General features: G+C 44.2%; 1 protein-coding gene across 4 annotated transcripts in view; it reads right to left on the bottom strand.

The window, feature by feature from the left end:
• The window catches only part of CACNB2 (calcium voltage-gated channel auxiliary subunit beta 2), a 519,021-nt gene extending 505,808 nt beyond the window's left edge, over positions 1 to 13,213 (bottom strand). For all 4 annotated transcript variants that reach the window (XM_082259433.1, XM_082259437.1, XM_082259426.1 and 1 more), the window contains exon 1: positions 12,981 to 13,213. In XM_082259433.1, coding sequence (XP_082115559.1) covers positions 12,981 to 13,064 — 84 coding nt within the window. In that variant the 5' untranslated portion in view covers positions 13,065 to 13,213. The remainder of the gene's footprint in view (positions 1 to 12,980) is intronic.
• Between the last annotated feature and the right edge of the window lie 6,454 nt (positions 13,214 to 19,667).

Genomic DNA, 19,667 nt, shown 5'->3' with positions numbered 1-19,667 from the left:
AAAATGATTTTACAACCTGAATATGCAAGGAGACTTTCTATCAAACTGCTCAAAGGAAACCTATACAGAAAGGTACATGAAGGCTGCCAATACTGGCCTCCTTGTTAAAACTCCAGGTGTCTGGCTGTCATGCTGATCCTCTGGCTTTGTAACTTTGCCAGTCAATGATGCCATACAAGTATATAAGGGTGTTTGTTAAGAGCCGGTTCACATAGGCGCGACCCGACTTTGCCGGGCGACCTCGGAGCGGCATGCACGGACTTCATATAATTGAAGTCAATGCAGGTCGCTCCAGGTCGCCCCAAAGTAGCTCAGGACCCTTTTTCTAAGTCGGAGCGACTTGTGTCGCTCCTATTAGAAAGGGTCCTGTGCTAATCTATGGCAGGCGACTTGTAAGGCGACCAGGTCGCCTGACAAGTCGCCCCAGTGTGAACCGGCTCTCAGAGTTCATTTGTTTAAAAAATGGCAACTGGCAATAAAAAGCCAATAGAGGTTCTAATTCGCCCCTGCTCTTTCCAAAGCTTTAATATAATTGTTTTATTTTCCAAACTTTATTATTATAGCTGCAGCTGGCCTTAGAAATGGACCTTTATGTTTCCCATACTAAAAAATGGAATGATTTTGCTTTACAAGGGAATAAAAGTCAGCAAGTAGCTTCCCAAGTGCTCTCCGTCCCCTCTGATCATGTGCCACCTGAGATTCTTGGCCAAGTTCTGATCAAGTCAAGACTTTCAAGTGCTGAATTGTGGGGAGACATAGGGAAGGATATCTGTTCTCAATACCCAGATATATTGGAATTTCTTGGTCATTGAGTTGTGCTGCGGGGGGTATATGCAAAAAGTGTCTTATGGTCCCACTTGTAAATGGTCCAGTAGCTTTGTCTATTAGGGACCAAGTACAGATCAGTAAAAAGACTTCCACTTTGTGGAGGGTGCGGTTGGTAGGGATCAAGGGGGTAATGCAAGAAAATTTGATAGAGCAGTATGGAGAATTTTTCTCAAACAAACAAGATTGATCATAAATGTCTGGTGAGGGCTTGAGACTGAGCTGGACCGACTTGATCAGTACCTAGTCGTTGGTAGGTGGCCGTGTAGGCAGTGAGGAAGAAATCACTTTTAGTGGGTTGAGCCCAACAGTGAGTGGTGATGGTGAAGCCCCTTGGTGGCTTGGGCTGCTACTTTGATATCAACCATGTGGTCATTTCAGCATGAAGACTTGGGGGAAAAGGAAGGAGCACCTGGTGTCCAGAAAAATGCAACTCTTGGTCAGCTTAGGCACCACCACAAGCCACACTCTGCCTATTGGAAGTTAGGAATGTAGAAATCACTCCAGAATTTACCCCAACCCATAAGTGCACACTAACAGCCCTGAGAAGTGGTGAGTCTATTCCCTTAAAACGCAGTGGCTTTATGTACACATTTTACAGGCATACCCCGTTTTCCGTACACTCACTTTACGTACACTCACGAGTACGGACATACCCCGAGAGTGTAAGTAAAGTGCCTCGCAAGTACGGACGTTTCGACATTCCCGCACCGCGCAGCCGCAGTATACCCAGGAAGAGGCGGAGCTGCCGTCTGGAGTTGCGAGAGGCCAGGTTCCTGCCCGGAGTACAGTAGCCAGTCACTAGTTGTCAGCCCACAGACAGCTTGGAGTTGACCACCAGCCATCCGCGAGTTGCCTGCCAGCCATCCCACAGTTGCCACCTGGAGTTGCGAGGCCGCGAGTGAAGAGGCCAGGTTCCTGCCCGGAGTAGCCAGGCCTCTAAATGACTATTGGAATGTAGTATATGCATTGAGAAGTGAAAAAAGGTATTGCTTCACTTTAAGTACATTTTCGTTTTACATACATGGTCCGGTCCCATTGGGTACTTAAAAGTTGGGTATGCCTGTACTCTTTCAATAAACGTTCTGTGAACGTCTAGGATTGCATTCAAGTAGCAGGTATGGAGGAAAGTTTAAGGACTTTCCAACCAAAGGGGTTTACCCAATGATGGCAAGATCATTTTTCTGAAATTTCCGTATGAATATTGAAACAAGATTTCACTGGGGTATGGTCAGGTTTAAGCCCCTTTCACACTTGTGTGACAAAATCGCATGACAAGTCGTTCTCCATTATTTCCAATGAGTACCATTCATATCAGTGCGACTTGAAGTCACACCGACTTCAAAGTAGTCCCTGCACTATTTTTGCAGGAATTTGAGGCCAAAGACATTCAAGTTCAGTCAAAATCGCGGCAAAAGTCGTGGCAAAAAGTCACGGCAAAATCGCGGTGAAGTCGCACAAGTGTGAAATGGGGCCTTAGTAAATATTCAACTGCATGGCTCTAGTACTCCAATCTGCTGGCAACAAGTCCACACATGTTTCTCTACACTCCTCTCAGCAGAAGGGCCCAGACTGGACTTCAGCTTAACCACCTGCTTACTGACATACATATATTAACGCCCCATCATGGTTTTTACAAGATCTTGGTACCATTTTTCTTCAGCCAGTGATTGGCTGTTTTGTAAAAGTGATCGGATTTACAGCTCTGTGAAGGGCCGCCCCCTCCCCTGGTTCTTAGGCTATCCCGTTCTTCGTGGGGAGCCCAGAACCATAGTAAGTGTCCCCGTGGTACTGCTTCCCACAGAGGAGATGGAGGAACATCTGTGTGACAAATGAACCATGAAGCGACGAGGAGTTTGTTTTCGGCTTCAGAGCTGGTACACCCGGGGAAGCAGCTAACTAAGCACAGTCTGTGCTCCACTAACTTAAATGACAGCCTCCATTATTCCCTCATTACAGGTTTCATTTACAGCTGTGAAAATTTAGAATTCTTATGTTGATTCCTGTAAAGAATATTTTTTCAAGACCAGTGACTCAGCAGGTAGAGAACAGGAAATTAAATAAATTCCCCTCTTAGACAGTTGTCACCGGAACATGTGTCCCCATTGAAAAGTTTTCACTCTACTTCTGTTCTAATGCAACTGTAAAAAGTGTAACATCGGGTTACTTTCTGTCTTAGTGAAAGTGGTCACCGTGATAAATAGGAAGGCTAAATAGGAGGGCTAAATAGGAGGGCTAAAAAGCCCTCCACACTGCAAAGCTAAACTAAAGATATGTATGGAATTTAAAACAAGCGTGTTTTTCACCTGATATTGGCAAAGTAACAGGTTCTCTTGATAACAGTCCCACCAGGAGTCTACACTTCCCTATTTTCATTATGAAATATATTGTCTGTCTTTTTTTCTACTTTTTTAACCAACAAGCCTCAGGTAAAACTAATAAAATTTAGCTCATTTAATGGAAATGTCAGAGTGAGATGTATATTGCTGTATGGTCATCTTTCCCAAGTGCTTTGTGCATGACGTTTCTGGAAATATTTTACGTTCCCTTCAAAAGGAGATAATTTGGTGTGCCCATTTCTTCAGCTTTCAAGAAACTTAAAGTACAAGTAAGGAGACAATCTTTTTTTTGTGGGATAGAATGGGAGTAGAACCCCTGTCCGATTTCTAGTGCTGTCTGCATGCCCATTAGGGAGATTCGAAAGAGAAAATCCCACATTTTTGGCTGTCAACAGAACATTTTACCATGGGGATACCTGTTCTGTTGACATCCAGAGATTCCCTCAATTGGAAGGATTTTCTTTTACTTCCTGTTTTGGTTGTGGGACAGGATGTGACGCAGATGGCAAAAAAAAAAAAAACACAACAGGGGTTGTAACGCTCCCTTACTCTATCCAAAATGGGAAAACAATTTGTTACTTTAGTTCTACTTTAAATTTCTAACACAATCAATTAGCCACTCAACTATCAGGACCGCTCTTGATGACGTCTGGAGAGACGAAACATGTTGGGTTGTGCAAAGTACTGTGACGTCACCACTTACGTGAGGCATGGACAAACACACTGACATAGGAAGCAGGATGTGAAGGGGACATGGCCCCGGATAAGATTGTATGCTTTGTTTCCTAGTGCTGGGCTCAGCACTTTCCTTGTGAGCACATTTGGTTATTTTTTTGAGTTTACCAATTTAAAATGATAAAGATACATTTTGTATGCTATGAGCCTCTCTTCTCTGCCGAGCACTTTATTTTACTGAATTGGAAGCCTATTTCACTGAATTCGGAAGCCTGTTCACTTGTTACATAAGTTTAGAACACTGACACCACGTATAGACTTATACTCAGTATTGGTGTACTAAGTTATACCATATGGATTTGCACTATTTATTGATTTGTATGTATTTTACTGACTTATCTATTTCATCTATTGATTTTTATCTATTCCTATTTCCGTGAAATGTTTAGGGGAATTAAGGGAGCGCTTTAAAGCCTAGTACACACTATGAGAAAATCAGACGAACGATGGTCTGATTTTTGCACGATGGTGCGAATCATGATGTAATTAAAAATGATTATAACTTGTATGAAAATTCTCAAACGTACCAGCGTCATCCGGGTCGTTCTTTGCTTCTATATGATTATTTCCGAAGGATTACTGTACACATTGAATAAAACAAAAAAATCGGACATTGCGTTCACTTACGATAAAAGTATTCAAGCATGCACCCTCGGGTTTTTTCGTCCGAACAGTCGGAATTGGTTGTCATAAGCACTATACTAACGAACAGATAATTAACCGATTTTTCCTTGTACGGAAATTTTTGTACGATTTTCTGATCGTGTGTACAGGTCTTAAGTCTGTAAATGATACTCAACTGTAATAACAGGTGCAAACCTTTGCCTTGCAGCACTGGGGCTCTCCTTGTGTTTTCCTCTCCTAATCAAAAAAAGTAGTAGCTGCTTAAAGCTATCTTGTCGGTAAGTTAAATTCAGGTTATACCCACCTGTTCTGTCCTGTCTTCACTCAGAACTTCAGAACAGGTGAGTATGACCTTTTCATTTGCAGGCCCTGCTTTTTATCTAGTGCAGGGCCCTTGTTCACGTCAAAAAGTCCCATCTTTCACATCAGAGCTAGGGTTGTCCCCTCATCCATTTAAACCAGGACACACATTAATCACACAGATTCTGTGACTGATTAAAGTGGTAATTAAACTCACTTAGTGCCTTATGTGCATTACAGTCAGATCAATAAATATTGGGACATTGACACAATTCTAATCGTTTTGGCTCTATACACCATCACAATGTATTTGGAATGAAATAAACAAGACGTGCTTTAACTACAGACTTTCAGCTTTAATTTGAGGGTATTTACATCCAAATCAGGTGAAAGGTGTAGGAATTACAACAGTTTGTATATGTGCCTCACACTTTTTAAGGGACCAAAAGTAATGGGACAATTGGCTGCTCAGCTGTTCCATGGCCAGGTGTGTGTTATTCCCTCATTATCCCGATAAAAGGTCCGGAGTTAATTTCAAGTGTGCTATTTGCATTTGGAATCTGTTGCTGTCAACTCTCAATATGAGATCCAAAGAGCTGTCACTATCAGTGAAGCAAGCCATCATTAAGCTGAAAAAACAAAACAAACCCATCAGAGAGATAGCAAAAAGCATTAGGTGTGTCCAAATCAATTGTTTGGAACATCCTTAAAAAGAAAGAACGCACCGGTGAGCTCAGCAACACCAAAAGACCCGGAAGACTACGGAAAACAACTGTGGTGGATGACCGAAGAATTCTTTCCCTGGTGAAGAAAACACCCTTCACAACAGTTGGCCAAATCAAGAACACTCTCCAGCAGGTAGGTGTATGTGTGTCAAAGTCAAAAATCAAGAGAAGACTTCACCAGAGTGAATACAGAGGGTTCACCACAAGATGTAAACCATTGGGGAGCCTCAAAAACAGGAAGGCCAGATTAGAGTTTGCCAAACAACATCTAAAAAAGCCTTCACAGTTCTGGAACAACATCCTATGGACAGATGAGACCAAGATCAACTTGTACCAGAGTGATGGGAAGAGAAGAGTATGGAGAAGGAAGGGAACTGCTCATGATCCAAAGCATACCACCTTATCAGTGAAGCATGGTGGTGGTAGTGTCATGGCGTGGGCATGTATGGCTGCCAATGGAACTGGTTCTCTTGTATTTATTGATGATGTGACTGCTGACAAAAGCAGCAGGATGAATTCTGAAGTGTTTCGGGAATATTATCTGCTCATATTCAGCCAAATGCTTCAGAACTCATTGGACGGCGCTTCACAGTGCAGATGGACAATGACCCGAAGCATACTGCGAAAGCAACCAAAGAGTTTTTTAAGGGAAAGAAGTGGAATGTTATACAATGACCAAGTCAATCACCTGACCTGAATCCGATTGAGCATGCATTTCACTTGCTGAAGGCAAAACTGAAGGGAAAATGCCTCAAGAACAAGCAGGAACTGAAGACAGTTGCAGTAGAGGCCTGGCAGAGCAACACCAGGGATGAAACCCAGCGTCTGGTGATGTCTATGCGTTCCAGACTTAAAGCGGAGTTCCACCCAAAAGTGGAACTTCCGCTTTAGGGAGTCCTGACCCCCTGACATGCCACATTTGGCATGTCATTTTTTTTGGGGGGGGGAACGGGTACCTAGTTTTGATAGGTACCCGCTCCCACTTCCGCTCGGAGCGACGCGGCGCCCTGAACGTAAGTTCTCCTCTCCCCCTCCCTCCCTGCAATCTTCTGGGACACGTCAGAGGTCCCAGAAGATTGCCGGCCAATCAAGACGCGCAACGTGACTCGCGCATACGCAGTGGGTACCCGGCTGTGAAGCCGCAAACTGTCACAGCCGGGTGCCCACACCAGTGATGCCGGCGCCGAGGGAGAGGATCGAGGCTTCGGGCAGCCGCATCGCTGGACCGTTGGACAGGTGAGTGAATGGCTGGAACTCCGCTTTAAGGCTGTAATTGACTGCAAAGGATTTGCAACCAAGTATTAAAAAGTGAAAGTTTGATTTATGATTGTTAATCTGTCCCATTACTTTTGGTCCCTTAAAAAGTGTGAGGCACATATACAAACTGTTGTAATTCCTACACCGTTCACCTGATTTGGATGTAAATACCCTCAAATTAAAGCTGAAAGTCTGCAGTTGAAGCACATCTTGTTTGTTTCATTTCAAATCCATTGTGGTGGTGTATAGAGCCAAAAAGATTAGAATTGTGTTGATGTCCCAATATTTATGGACCGGATTGTATATCAGCCTCAGAACCTGTGTAATTATTATGGGTCCTGGTTTAAAGGAATGAGGTGGCAACCCTAATCAGAGCCCCCTTGCACAGAGCTCCCCCATCACATTAGAGTCCCCGCTTTCACATCAGATCACTTTTTAAAATGAGAAGTCCCCCCCCCCCCTCATTTTAGAGCCTTCCCTTTCACATCAGAAGTCTGTTCTTTGACATCAAAAGCCACCCATCACACCAGATCCCCCCCACCTCAGAGTTCCCCCCTTTCACAAGAAAAGCCCCCTCCCATCACATCAGAGTCTATCTACCCTTTTACGTCAGAAACTCCTCATCACAATTGAGCCCCTCCTCTTTCATCAGAGCCCCCCTTTCACATCAGATCTTCCTTTCAAATCAGAACCCCCCCCAATCATATCAGAGTCCCCCCTTTCGCACCAAAAGCCCCCCATCACATAAGAATCCCCCTTTTACATCAGAGTTCCCCTTTTACATCAGAAGTCCCCCCATCACATCAGAGCCTCCCCTTCACATTAGTGTCCCCCTTTACTATTAGAAGACCCCCCCCCCCCATCACATCAGAGTCCCAATCACATCAGAAGCCCCACATCACAACAGAGTCCATCTTTCACTTCAGAGTTCCCCCTTTCACATCAGAAGCCCCCATTACATCAAAAGCCCCACATCACATGAGAGTCCCCCTTAACATTAGAAGACCTCCCAATCATATCAGAGTCCTCTCTTTCACATCAGAAGCCTGTTCTTTCACATAAAAAGCCCCCCATCAAATCAGAATCCCCCTTTTACATCAGAGTTCCCCTTTTACAACAGAAGCCCCCATCACATCAGAGCCTCCCCTTCACATTAGAGTCACCCTTTAGTATTTGAATACCCCCCCCCCCATCAAATCAGAGTTCCCCATTTACATCAGAAGCCCCTCCATCACATCAGAAGCCCCCATTACATCAAAAGCCCCACATCCCACCAGTGCCCCCCTTCACATCAGAGTCCCCTCTTAAACATTAGAAGACCCCCCATCACATCAGAAATTACCCCTTCACATCAGAAGCCCTCCACCCACATTCTATCAAAGTCCCCCTTTCACATCACCCCCCCCCCCTTGACTTCAGAGTCCCCCTTTTATATTAAAAGCCTCTCATCACATCAGAGTTGTTGTGGACTGGGTAAGACCTTGGGTCATAATTTGGAGACCTCTGATCTCGTGTAGATAATTCTGACATACAATTACTATCTTGCATGTCTAAATATTTATTTATTTGAATAAAATCTTTCCTTAATTATTAGCAGATCTGTATGTGTGTTTTCTATTTATTTACATCATCGTCTCTATTAGGAAGGCGTTCCTATACTGATTTTGTGTGTTGAAGCGCTGAGCACCAAATGAACAAATTATAACCCCTGATGAAGCCTTGAAATAAGACGAAATATGTCGGGTGATGGGGAAGGGAGGGAGTTTGATTTTGGAGGGGATGCCAAAGAGAGAAGAGAATTTAGGATACAAAGATAACAGCAGTGAGACTGAACCTATGGAAGTCTATTTGGTAAAAGGATAATAAAAGAGAGACAGCAACATTTAAAGATGAATTTTATTCTTCTTATACTTCACTTTCCCAGGCAAGAAGCCGCATTGCCTGATTAAAGCCCACTCAAAGGGCCAGCGGGAGGTGGTGTTAAGGAGTCAGGGTAGACATGCAAATCAGTAATGCACTGTATGTCACAATTCATTACACTTGATAGAAAGTATGTGAAGGGTTAAGGACACTATCTGCATGGAGTTTGCTCGCTCTCCCTATGCTTGCATGGGTTTCCTCCCACACTATAAAGACAGGCTGGTAGGATAATTGGTCCTAGTGTGTGTGTATGGATGTGCGATAGGAACTGTAGATTGTAAGCTCCTTCGAGACATGGACTGATGTGATTGCACTGTATGGACTGATGTGATTGTATTGTATGGACTGATGTGATTGTACTGTATGGACTGATGTGATTGTACTGTATGGACTGATGTGATTGTACTGTATGGACTGATGTGGTGCACTGTATGGACTATGGACTGATGTGATTGTACTGAATGGACGGATGTGATTGTACTGTATGGACGGATGTGATTGTACTGTATGGACGGATGTGATTGTACTGTATGGACTATGGACTGATGTGATTGCACTGTATGGACGGATGTGATTGTACTGTATGGACGGATGTGATTGTACTGTATGGACGGATGTGATTGTATTGAATGGACGGATGTGATTGTATTGAATGGACGGATGTGATTGTACTGTATGGACGGATGTGATTGTACTGTATGGACGGATGTGATTGTACTGTATGGACTATGGACTGATGTGATTGTACTGTATGGACGGATGTGATTGTACTGTATGGACGGATGTGATTGTACTGTATGGACGGATGTGATTGTATTGACGGATGTGATTGTACTGTATGGACGGATGTGATTGTACTGTATGGACTATGGACGGATGTGATTGTATTGAATGGACGGATGTGATTGTACTGTATGGACGGATGTGATTGTACTGTATGGACTATGGACTGATGTGATTGTACTGTATGGACTGATGTGATTGTACTGTATGGACGGATGTGATTGTACTGTATGGACTGATGTGATTGTACTGTATGGACTGATGTGATTGTACTGTATGGACTGATGTGGTGCACTGTATGGACTATGGACTGATGTGATTGTACTGAATGGACGGATGTGATTGTACTGTATGGACGGATGTGATTGTACTGTATGGACGGATGTGATTGTACTGTATGGACGGATGTGATTGTACTGTATGGACTATGGACGGATGTGATTGTATTGAATGGACGGATGTGATTGTACTGTATGGACGGATGTGATTGTACTGTATGGACTATGGACTGATGTGATTGTACTGTATGGACGGATGTGATTGTACTGTATGGACTGATGTGATTGTACTGTATGGACGGATGTGATTGTACTGTATGGACGGATGTGATTGCACTGTATGGACGGATGTGATTGTATTGAATGGACGGATGTGATTGTACTGTATGGACGGATGTGATTGCACTGTATGGACGGATGTGATTGTACTGTATGGACGGATGTGATTGTACTGTATGGACGGATGTGATTGTATTGAATGGACGGATGTGATTGTATTGAATGGACGGATGTGATTGTACTGTATGGACGGATGTGATTGTACTGTATGGACTATGGACTGATGTGATTGTACTGTATGGACTGATGTGATGGTACTGTATGGACATCAGAGTCCCCCTTTCATATCAGAGCCCCCATCCCTTCACATTAGAGTCCCTTTTCACATCAGAGCCCCCCCCCCCCTTCAGATCAGAGTCTACCTTTCACATCAGATACCCACTTCACATCATAGCCCCCTTCACATCAGAGCTCCCCTTTCACATCAGAGCCCCCCTTCACATCAGAGCTCCCCTTTCACATCATACACCCCCCTTCACATCATAGCCCCTCTCCCCCTTCACATTAGAGTCCCCCTTTTACATCATAGCGCCCATTTCACATCATAGCCCCCTTCACATCATAGCCCCCCCTTTCACATTAGAGTCCCTCTCCGCCTTCACATCATAGCGCCCATTTGACATCATAGCCCCCCTTTCACATTAGAGTCCCTCATTCACATCAGAGCCGTCCATTAACAAAGGAGACCCCCTTTCAAGTTAGAGCCTCCCGACTTCACATCAGAGTCCCCCTTTCACATCAGAGCACCTCTTTCACATTAGAGCCCCCCCCCCCCCCTTCACATCAAAGTTCCCTTTTTACATCATAGCTTCCCATCACATCAGAGCCCCCCTTTACATCAGATTCCTTCTTTGACCTCAGATTCCCCCTGCCTCCAATTCATAGCCCCCCCCTTTCACATTAGAGCCCCCTTTTCCCTTTAGAGCCCCCTTTTCCCTTTAGAGCCCCCTTCTTCAAATGAGAGACCCCAGTACTAAGTTATAACAGAACTACAAATAAAGGACAGCAGATAGGAAAGCCAACCTATGGCTGAAGAACTACAAGTTCCACACATTTTCTCAGCGTGGTCTGGTTGCCAGGGGCAACAACTGCAATACTGCAATACTGGAAGCTGGGACATAGTATAAACGATGAAAAAGGATGAATACACGGTGCAAACGACAAACCACAGTAACCCATTTCATTCAATCAATATTCACATTTCATTGTTCTCAGCGCTAGACTACACTGTACTGTCCTGGATAACGATGAGGACAAGCCGGGTGCAATTCCACTGCATGGCTGCCAGCATTATAAAGAATAAATATGCCGGGACGCCGGATTATAAAGAATAAATATGCCGGGACGCCGGATTATAAAGAATAAATATGCCAGGACGCCGTATTATAAACAATAAATATGCCGGATGCCGAATTATAAAGAATAAATATGCCGGGACGCCGAATTATAAAGAATAAATATGCCGGGACGCCGAATTATAAAGAATAAATATGCCGGGACGCCGAATTATAAAGAATACATATGCCGGGACGTCGAATTATAAAGAATAAATATGCCGGATGCCGAATTATAAAGAATAAATATGCCGGGACGCCGAATTATAAAGAATAAATATGCCGGGACGCCGAATTATAAAGAATAAATATGCCGGGACGTCGAATTATAAAGAATAAATATGCCGGGACCCAAATTAAAAAGAATAAATATGCCGGGACGCCGAATTATAAAGAATACATATGCCGGGACGTCGAATTATAAAGAATAAATATGCCGGGACGCCGAATTATAAAGAATAAATATGCCGGGACGTCGAATTATAAAGAATATATATGCCGGGACGCCGAATTATAAAGAATAAATATGCCGGGACGTCGAATTATAAAGAATAAATATGCCGGGACGTCGAATTATAAAGAATAAATATGCCGGGACGTCGAATTATAAAGAATATATATGCCGGGACGCCGAATTATAAAGAATAAATATGCCGGGACGTCGAATTATAAAGAATAAATATGCCGGGACGCCGAATTATAAAGAATAAATATGCCGGGACGTCGAATTATAAAGAATATATATGCCGGGACGTCGAATTATAAAGAATAAATATGCCGGGACGCCGAATTATAAAGAATAAATATGCCGGGACGCCGAATTATAAAGAATAAATATGCCGGGACGCCGGTGCTCAGCTCAGGGATCTGATCCTCATGCTCAGTGCCGTGTGGCAGGTCCCAGAGTTGCTATATATTCTAATATGACATGTTTATGGCATATATTTATTACTTTCATTTTTTTTTTTTTATAGTGCCAACAAATTATACTGTGCTTTATAGACTCCGCCGACCATCTGCATCGCTCCCTGCCCCAAAGGAGCTTACAATCTAACCGTCTGCCAAAGTCACACACAAGTGCCAATTGGGGGGTGGAAGTCAATTAACCTACCAGTGTGTTTTTGGAGCGTGGGATAAAACTCACGCCAAGAGAGGGAGAACATAAAACTCCATGCAGGCAGATGATGTCAGCATTGGGAACTGAACCCCGGACCCCAGCTCTGCAAGACAAGAGTGCTGACTGCGCAGCCCGGGATACTTACAGACGCCGGCTATTTCTAATATAAATAGATGAGAAGATTAGAGCCCGAACCTGCAGAAAGCAGAGAGGTTATGGTACAGCTGATCAGTTTTTAACTAATAATTCCAGGGACTGTCCCAGCTGCCAACGACCTGACCGGCTGCGACCATTGGTCTTTATGCCATCCCATTAAATAATCGATGTGCCGTAATAATGCAGCAACCTAAAAAAAAAAAAAAAAAAAATGCAAGCAATAAAAATCTGCGGCGGCCGGGGCGTACCTGTACTACGGTGGGGTTCTCCAGAACATCCATGTGGATCTCCTGTGAGGTTGAAGGAGTCTTGGACATGTTGTTTTGGACCATTGGTGATGAAAAGTGTCCCTCAGCTGGGGAGGTGAATGGCTGGAAATAAAGGCAGCAGGGACAGCAAGCTTCTTTTCCTTGCGGAGAGCCCGGGTCTGGTCAAATTGCCTGATATGGTATCATGGTCCTAGGATGGCTGCTGGCTTTCCTCTGCGCTCGCTCTCCGCTCATCCACTTCACTCTGCTGTGACTTGCGCTGAGAGCAGCTGCAGCTGAGCCACCTCCCCAGCAGGCTGAGAAGGAGGAGGAGGAGGAGGAGAGGCCAACCCTTCCATACACATTACACACATACACTGAGCTGACACCGGCTGGGAGGGGGGGCACACTGAGCCCAGGTGTTACACAGCCCCCCAGCACCTGCCACTACCACCCCCCCCCCCCCCTCCCATCACTCCTTTCTATGACTCTCTTCACATTTAGCTCTTCACATGTACTATGCTTGACCAATACTTCTTTTAAAGTGTATATCTCGATTTTTGGGTTTTTTTGGATCACGGAAGGGTTAGACCCTCCGTCATGTTTTTTTTCCGAAGGGAAGTTATTGCTATTTAATCGTTTTGCAGATTCAATCATTTTGATTAAATTGCACATCAATTGACTAAAAAAAAAAATATCAAAATTAGTGATCGACCAATATCGTTTTTTTAAAGCCGATACCGATATTTTGGCCAATATTGGTATCGGCCGATATTTTTGTACATTTAAAAAAAAATGTTTTTTTCTCTTGACAGGTACTGTTGGGGAGAGATCTGGGGGTCTAAAAGACGCCAAGCCCCTCCTTTGCACTTAAAAGCATTCAAAACGTCAATTTTGGCTGATTTGAATGCTGTCATTTTTTTTAATCTGGCGTCGAGTTTTATTTGGGTAAAGCATCGCTCGACCGCGCAATTGTCCGTTAACCACTTAAGCCCCGGAAGATTTTACCCCCATTCCGACCAGGGGGTATTTTGCGATTCGGCACTGCGTGACTTTAACGGAGAATTGCGCGGTCGTGCGACGCTGTACCTAAACGAATTTGGCGTCCTTTTTTTCCCACAAACAGAGCTTTCTTTTGGCGGTATTTGATCACCTGTGCGATTTTTTGATCACGCGCTATAAACAAAAAAAGAGCGTCCATTTTGCAAAAATAGCAATATTTTTCCCTTTTTTTTATATGAAATTCCCCCCAAAAAAAATGTAAAAATCAAAATTTTTTAAAATTTTCGGCCAATTTGTTTTATGCTACCTATGTTTGGTAAAAAAAATCGCAAAAAGCGTATTTTGATTGGTTTGCGCAAAAGTTATTGTGTTTACTAACTAAGGGAAAGATTTTTGTCATTTTTGTTGTTTTTTTTTTTAACGCGTAATGGCGGCGATCTGCGATTTTTTTTGCGGTACTGCGACATTGCGGCGGACAGATCGGACCCTTGACTGACATTTTTGACACTTTTGGGGTTACCAGTGACATTTCTACAGTAATCAGTGCTATACATATGCACTGTTACTGTAAAAATACACTGGTAGTGAAGGGGTTAACTTTATTTGAGAGGGAGGGGCTGTGTGTGTCCCTAGGGGCGTGATTCTAACTGTGATTGGCTGGGGCTTCAGCTGTATGCAGAGTGATCAACGGATCTACATAGTAGATCCATGTGATCAGCTCTCATACAGCGAGGAGAATGACAGGCAGCTTGTTTACACAAGCTGCCTGACTTTCTCCCTCTCCCCCGCCGATCGCAGAGTGGCCGGCGGACATCGGGTCCGCCGGTCACACGCGCGGGGGGGTCCGTGACCACTCGGGAGCGGGAGCGCGCCTCCGGGGGCGCGCGCTCGCTCCCTAGACCCTCACAAGCTAGTGATGTAGCCCTACGTCACTTTGCCTGTGAGGGGCTGACCGCCGACGTAGATAGTCGTGCGGCGGTCGGCAAGTGGTTAAAGTAATGCATTGCCAAAATTGCAAAAATGGCCCTGGTCATTAAGGGGGCAAATCCTTCCGGTCCAGAAGTGGTTACTGAAGAATGCACGGCGCTTGTTTACGCGCATTACATTTATAGGGCTGTATTTTATTAAAAAAAAAAAGCTGTACTGAGCTTATTCAAGCTGCAGTGTGCAAGACGCCCAAATGGGGCACATCGGAAACAATTATGACATCACTTCTGGGTTTTTTACATGGAGACCCGATCAGAGCCAAATGCGGCTTTGATCGGTGGGACGGGAGACCCGGGCATGCCGCAGAAGGTGGCAGGAGGGGGACGTCCCCTCCCGCTCCTTGTAATAACAGCCATGCGGCTTCTCAGCCGCATCGGTTGTCATTACAGGACAGCCGACCGTCGGCTATGGACGCCGGTACCGGGGTGATGCCTCTAGCTGCAGGCATCACCCCGGTACAAGCACTTTCCCGAAATATAACCTCCGGGGCCGATTCCAATATATCGGGGAATGTGCAAATCGACCCCCGATATATCGGCATTGCCGATAATCGGTCAATCCCTAATCAAAATGTGTATGGCCACCATAAGGCTGAATTATTATCATACAGGATTTATAAAGCGCCAACAGTTTGCGCAGGGCTTAAATTCACAGTGTGTAGTGACAAAGGTTTTATTGCATTGTATATCGCCTGTCACCACAAGGATACACAAGAAATAATTGTTTCCGATGTGTCCCATTTAGGCGTCTTGCACACTGCAGCTTGAAAAAGCTCAGTAGAGCTTTTTTTTACTCAGCTAAAATACAGCCCTATAAATGTAATGTGCCTATGCACACAGGCGCGTAAACTAGCGCCATGCATTCCTCAGGAAAAAAAAAAAAAATGTACCTTTTTGGTCAGTAATATACCCCTCATGCGTGTAAATACACGCAAATACTCATTTACATACTGTACAGAACAAGAACGTGAGAATACATTTTTGCGCATTTGCGCAAACGCATACACCTGAAAATGCGCATAAATATGTGCAAATACATCCAAAAAAAGTCTGAAAAAATATATGCTCAAACAGGAGTATCATTTCATGAATGAAATGTATGCTTTGTAGTGTACGCTTCATGTAAAGCTTTTAACGAAAAAAAAAAAAAGGGGGGAGCCATGTAATGCTCTGAATCGCACACCACACTGCCCCCTACTGCAGCCGGCAACAGATTGCTGTCGGAGGGGTAAAGCACTCTAGCAGCTCCGCACTTTCTTTGTGCATTCTTAGGTGCCACTTGTAGGGCAGCCCATTCATTTTTACAGGGCTGCCCTGCAGGTGAGAAATGCAAAAAGGAAGTCCTAGACTTTTCCAAAAGCATATAATTAATGGCACCATCGCACATCTGCTAAATGGCAGCGCATTACTGCGGGTCAGGAAAGCACGAATTTAAATGCATTCCCAACATACAAAGGTCTGAATGTAGGCTTAGAGAGAACCATCCAAGGGTCCCCCCATACATGTACTGACCATACAATTTATGTACAATTCAGCTTCGATTTGCCAAGATTATTTAACTACCTCAATACTGGGCACTTAAACCCCCTTCCTTCCCAGACCAATTTTCATCTTTTAGCGCTGTTGCATTTTGAATGACAATTGCGCGGTCATGCAACATTGTACCTAAACCAAATTGATGTCATTTTTTCCCCACAAATAGAGCTTTCTTTTGGTGGTATTTGATCACTGCCAGGTTTTTTCTTTTTTGGTGCACAAATAAAAAAAGACAGAAAAGTTTGAAAAAAAAAAAAAAAGTTTTTTTGTTTAGGTTATAAAATTTGGTAAATAGATACGTTTTTTCCTGCACTGATGAGCACTGATGATGCCGCACTGACAGGCAATGATGAGGAGACACTGATTGGGTGGCACTGATGGGGTGGCACTGATGGGGTGGCACTGATATGCAGCACTGATGGGCACTGATAGGTAGCACTGATATGCAGCACTGATGGACACTGATATGTGGCACTGATAGATAGCACTGATATGTAGCATTGGTGGGCACTGATAGGCAGCGCTGATGGGCACTGATAGGCAGCACTGATGGGCACTGATCGGCGGCACTGGTGGGCACTGGTGGGCACTGATAGGTGGCACTGATCGGCACTGATGGGCGGCACTGATTGGCACTGATGGGGGGCACTGATGGGCACTGATGGGGGGCACTGATGGGCACTGATAGGCAGCACTGGTGGGCAATAATGGGCACTGGTGGGCAGCACTGGTGGATGGCAATAACGGGCACTGGTGGGCAGCACTGATATATGGCATTGGTGGGCAGCACTGATAGGAGGGCACTACTGGCAGGCTGTTTGCCATCCCTGGTGGCCATGGTGGGCATCCCTGGTGGCTCTAGTGGCATCCCCTCCCCCCAGGGCTGCACTGGTAATCAATCATCTGATTACCAGCACAGACCCCCCCTGTGATCAGTGAGTACTTAGAAATACTCACTGATCACCCCAGCTCCAGTATCGATCCTCTTCTTCTCCTCCCTGACAGGATCTGTCAGGGAGGAGAAGAGATCGAAGCCGTTACAATGGCTGTATTTACATTGCATGACGGCTGTGATTGGACACAGCCGTCATGTGATCAGGAGGGCCAATCACAGGGCCCTCCTGACGCATCTTGTTGCTCTGTGTCCGAGGGACACAGGCACATCGAGATCGCGCCGATGCGCGTGCCCGCGGCGGCGCAATCTCGCTCCTTCTGAAGGACGTTCCGGAACGTCCATTCAGAAGGACGAGACTCCCACCCGGCCGTATATGTACAATGGCCCGGGTGGGAGGTGGTTAATATAAGGACTACCTATAATATCTAATCAATCTGTATCCAATCAGGCAAGCCCTTTTACTACATCGTTCTTGGTAGATCTAAATGAGATTGTAAATTAATGATTGTAATGTACGTGATGAGCTTAAAGGGTAACTCCACTTTTGTGGAGAAAAAAAATAACAAATAAAGAAAAAACAATATAGAGTATACAATTGCAAACAAGTCATATTGTAATTGAATGTTATTAAAATTTATCTTTCCTTTTCAATCTGCAGCTGTTGTAATTTTCTGGAAATGCAATGCAATATGGCTACCTGGAGCTGTTCTGTACACAGAATGTATACTGACCACACCCCAGAAACATAATTTCCTGCTTGTCTGATTGGCTCACTGATTTTCCCAGAAGTCTGCCTAAGATACAAGTTAGATTTCAGGCATCCCCTGCAAAACAAAAATGTCATTTTTGGTGAGATATTCCCAATAGGAACATGTCTAAAGGCATGCAGGCCAAGCAGATTTCCTCATTAGAGCCCTGCACCTGCCACAGCTGATAGATAATTATGAAACCACTCCCATTACACCCACTCAGCACCGAGGCACAAACAATGATTTCTTCAGAATAACAAAAGGTAGGAATCTGCAACAAAGTTTGTTATAATCCTTGTAATGTACAGAGATCTCCCAGAGGGGAATGTTTTTTTCTCAACAAAAGTTACGCTTTAACCACTCCAGCCCACTTTTTTTTTTTTGTGCTAGAAAAAAAGACCAAAGAAACAATATTTTTTTACTTTCTGCTATAAAAAATATCCAATAAAAAAGTGAAAAAAAAAATTAAATTTCTTCATCAATTTAGGCCAATATGTATTCTGCTACATATTTTTGGTAAAAGAAAATCCCAATAAGCGTATATTATTAGTTTGGGCAAAAGTTATAGCGTCTACAAACTATTAGATATATTTATTGAATTTTTATTTATTTATTTATTTTTTTTACTGGTAATGTAATACATTTTTAGGGAAATGCAACATTGTGGCAGACAAATCTGACACTAAGGCTACATTCACACCTGAGCGTAGCGTTTTTCGCGCGTTTTTTACCGCGATTTTTACCGCGATTTTTGTGCAGGCGTTTTTAGATTGAATAGAGATCAATGGAAAACGCCTGTAATCTGCCCAAAAAGAAGCTCATGTACTTTTTTGAGCGTTGGGCGTTTTGTATACAGCGTCAAAACGCTCAGATGTGAACAGGGGCCATTGAAATGAATAGGATTTGTCTTGTTGGGCGTTTTGAGAGCTGATCCTAGAGCAGAAAAACGCCCCAAAAACGCCCCCAAAACGCCTAGATGTGAACGGAGCCTGAAGCCCCGTACACACGTACCGAATGTCGGCCGAACGATCGGCCGTCTTTTGTCCGGTGCTGTCCTGTCGGTTGAAAACTGCAAAAGACTGCACACGAATTTTGTCGGCCAACAACAGAAGTGATGTCATGTGATGGTTAACTTTCCGTGTGTTTTTTCTTCTCTGAGCATGCCCAGTCTTGCTCATCTGCTGTTAGTCGACCGAATTCTGTACTGACTGGCGAACAATCGGCCATTCTGGTGTTGGCCAACAAAAATTTTATAGCCTGCACACCCGATTCTATTTGGCCGAAAAGTCGCAGTCGGTTGTCGGAAGCATCATACTAACAAGCCGACAATCGGCCGATTGTTCGGTATATTTACGGCCGACAATCGCTACGTGTGTACGGGCCTTAAGTGATACTTTTTGGGGATCAGTGACACTAATACAGCAATCAGTGCTAAAAAAATATGCACTGTCACTGTACCAATGACATTGGCTGGGAAGGGAGTGCTTGCTAACTGTGTGGGGGAGATGCTTTGACTGGG

This window comes from Pelophylax lessonae (assembly GCF_965119305.1).
Source record: "Pelophylax lessonae genome assembly, chromosome: 5".
In the NCBI taxonomy this organism is placed as follows: Eukaryota; Metazoa; Chordata; class Amphibia; order Anura; family Ranidae; genus Pelophylax; species Pelophylax lessonae.
This window is presented reverse-complemented; position numbering and strand designations above follow the sequence as displayed.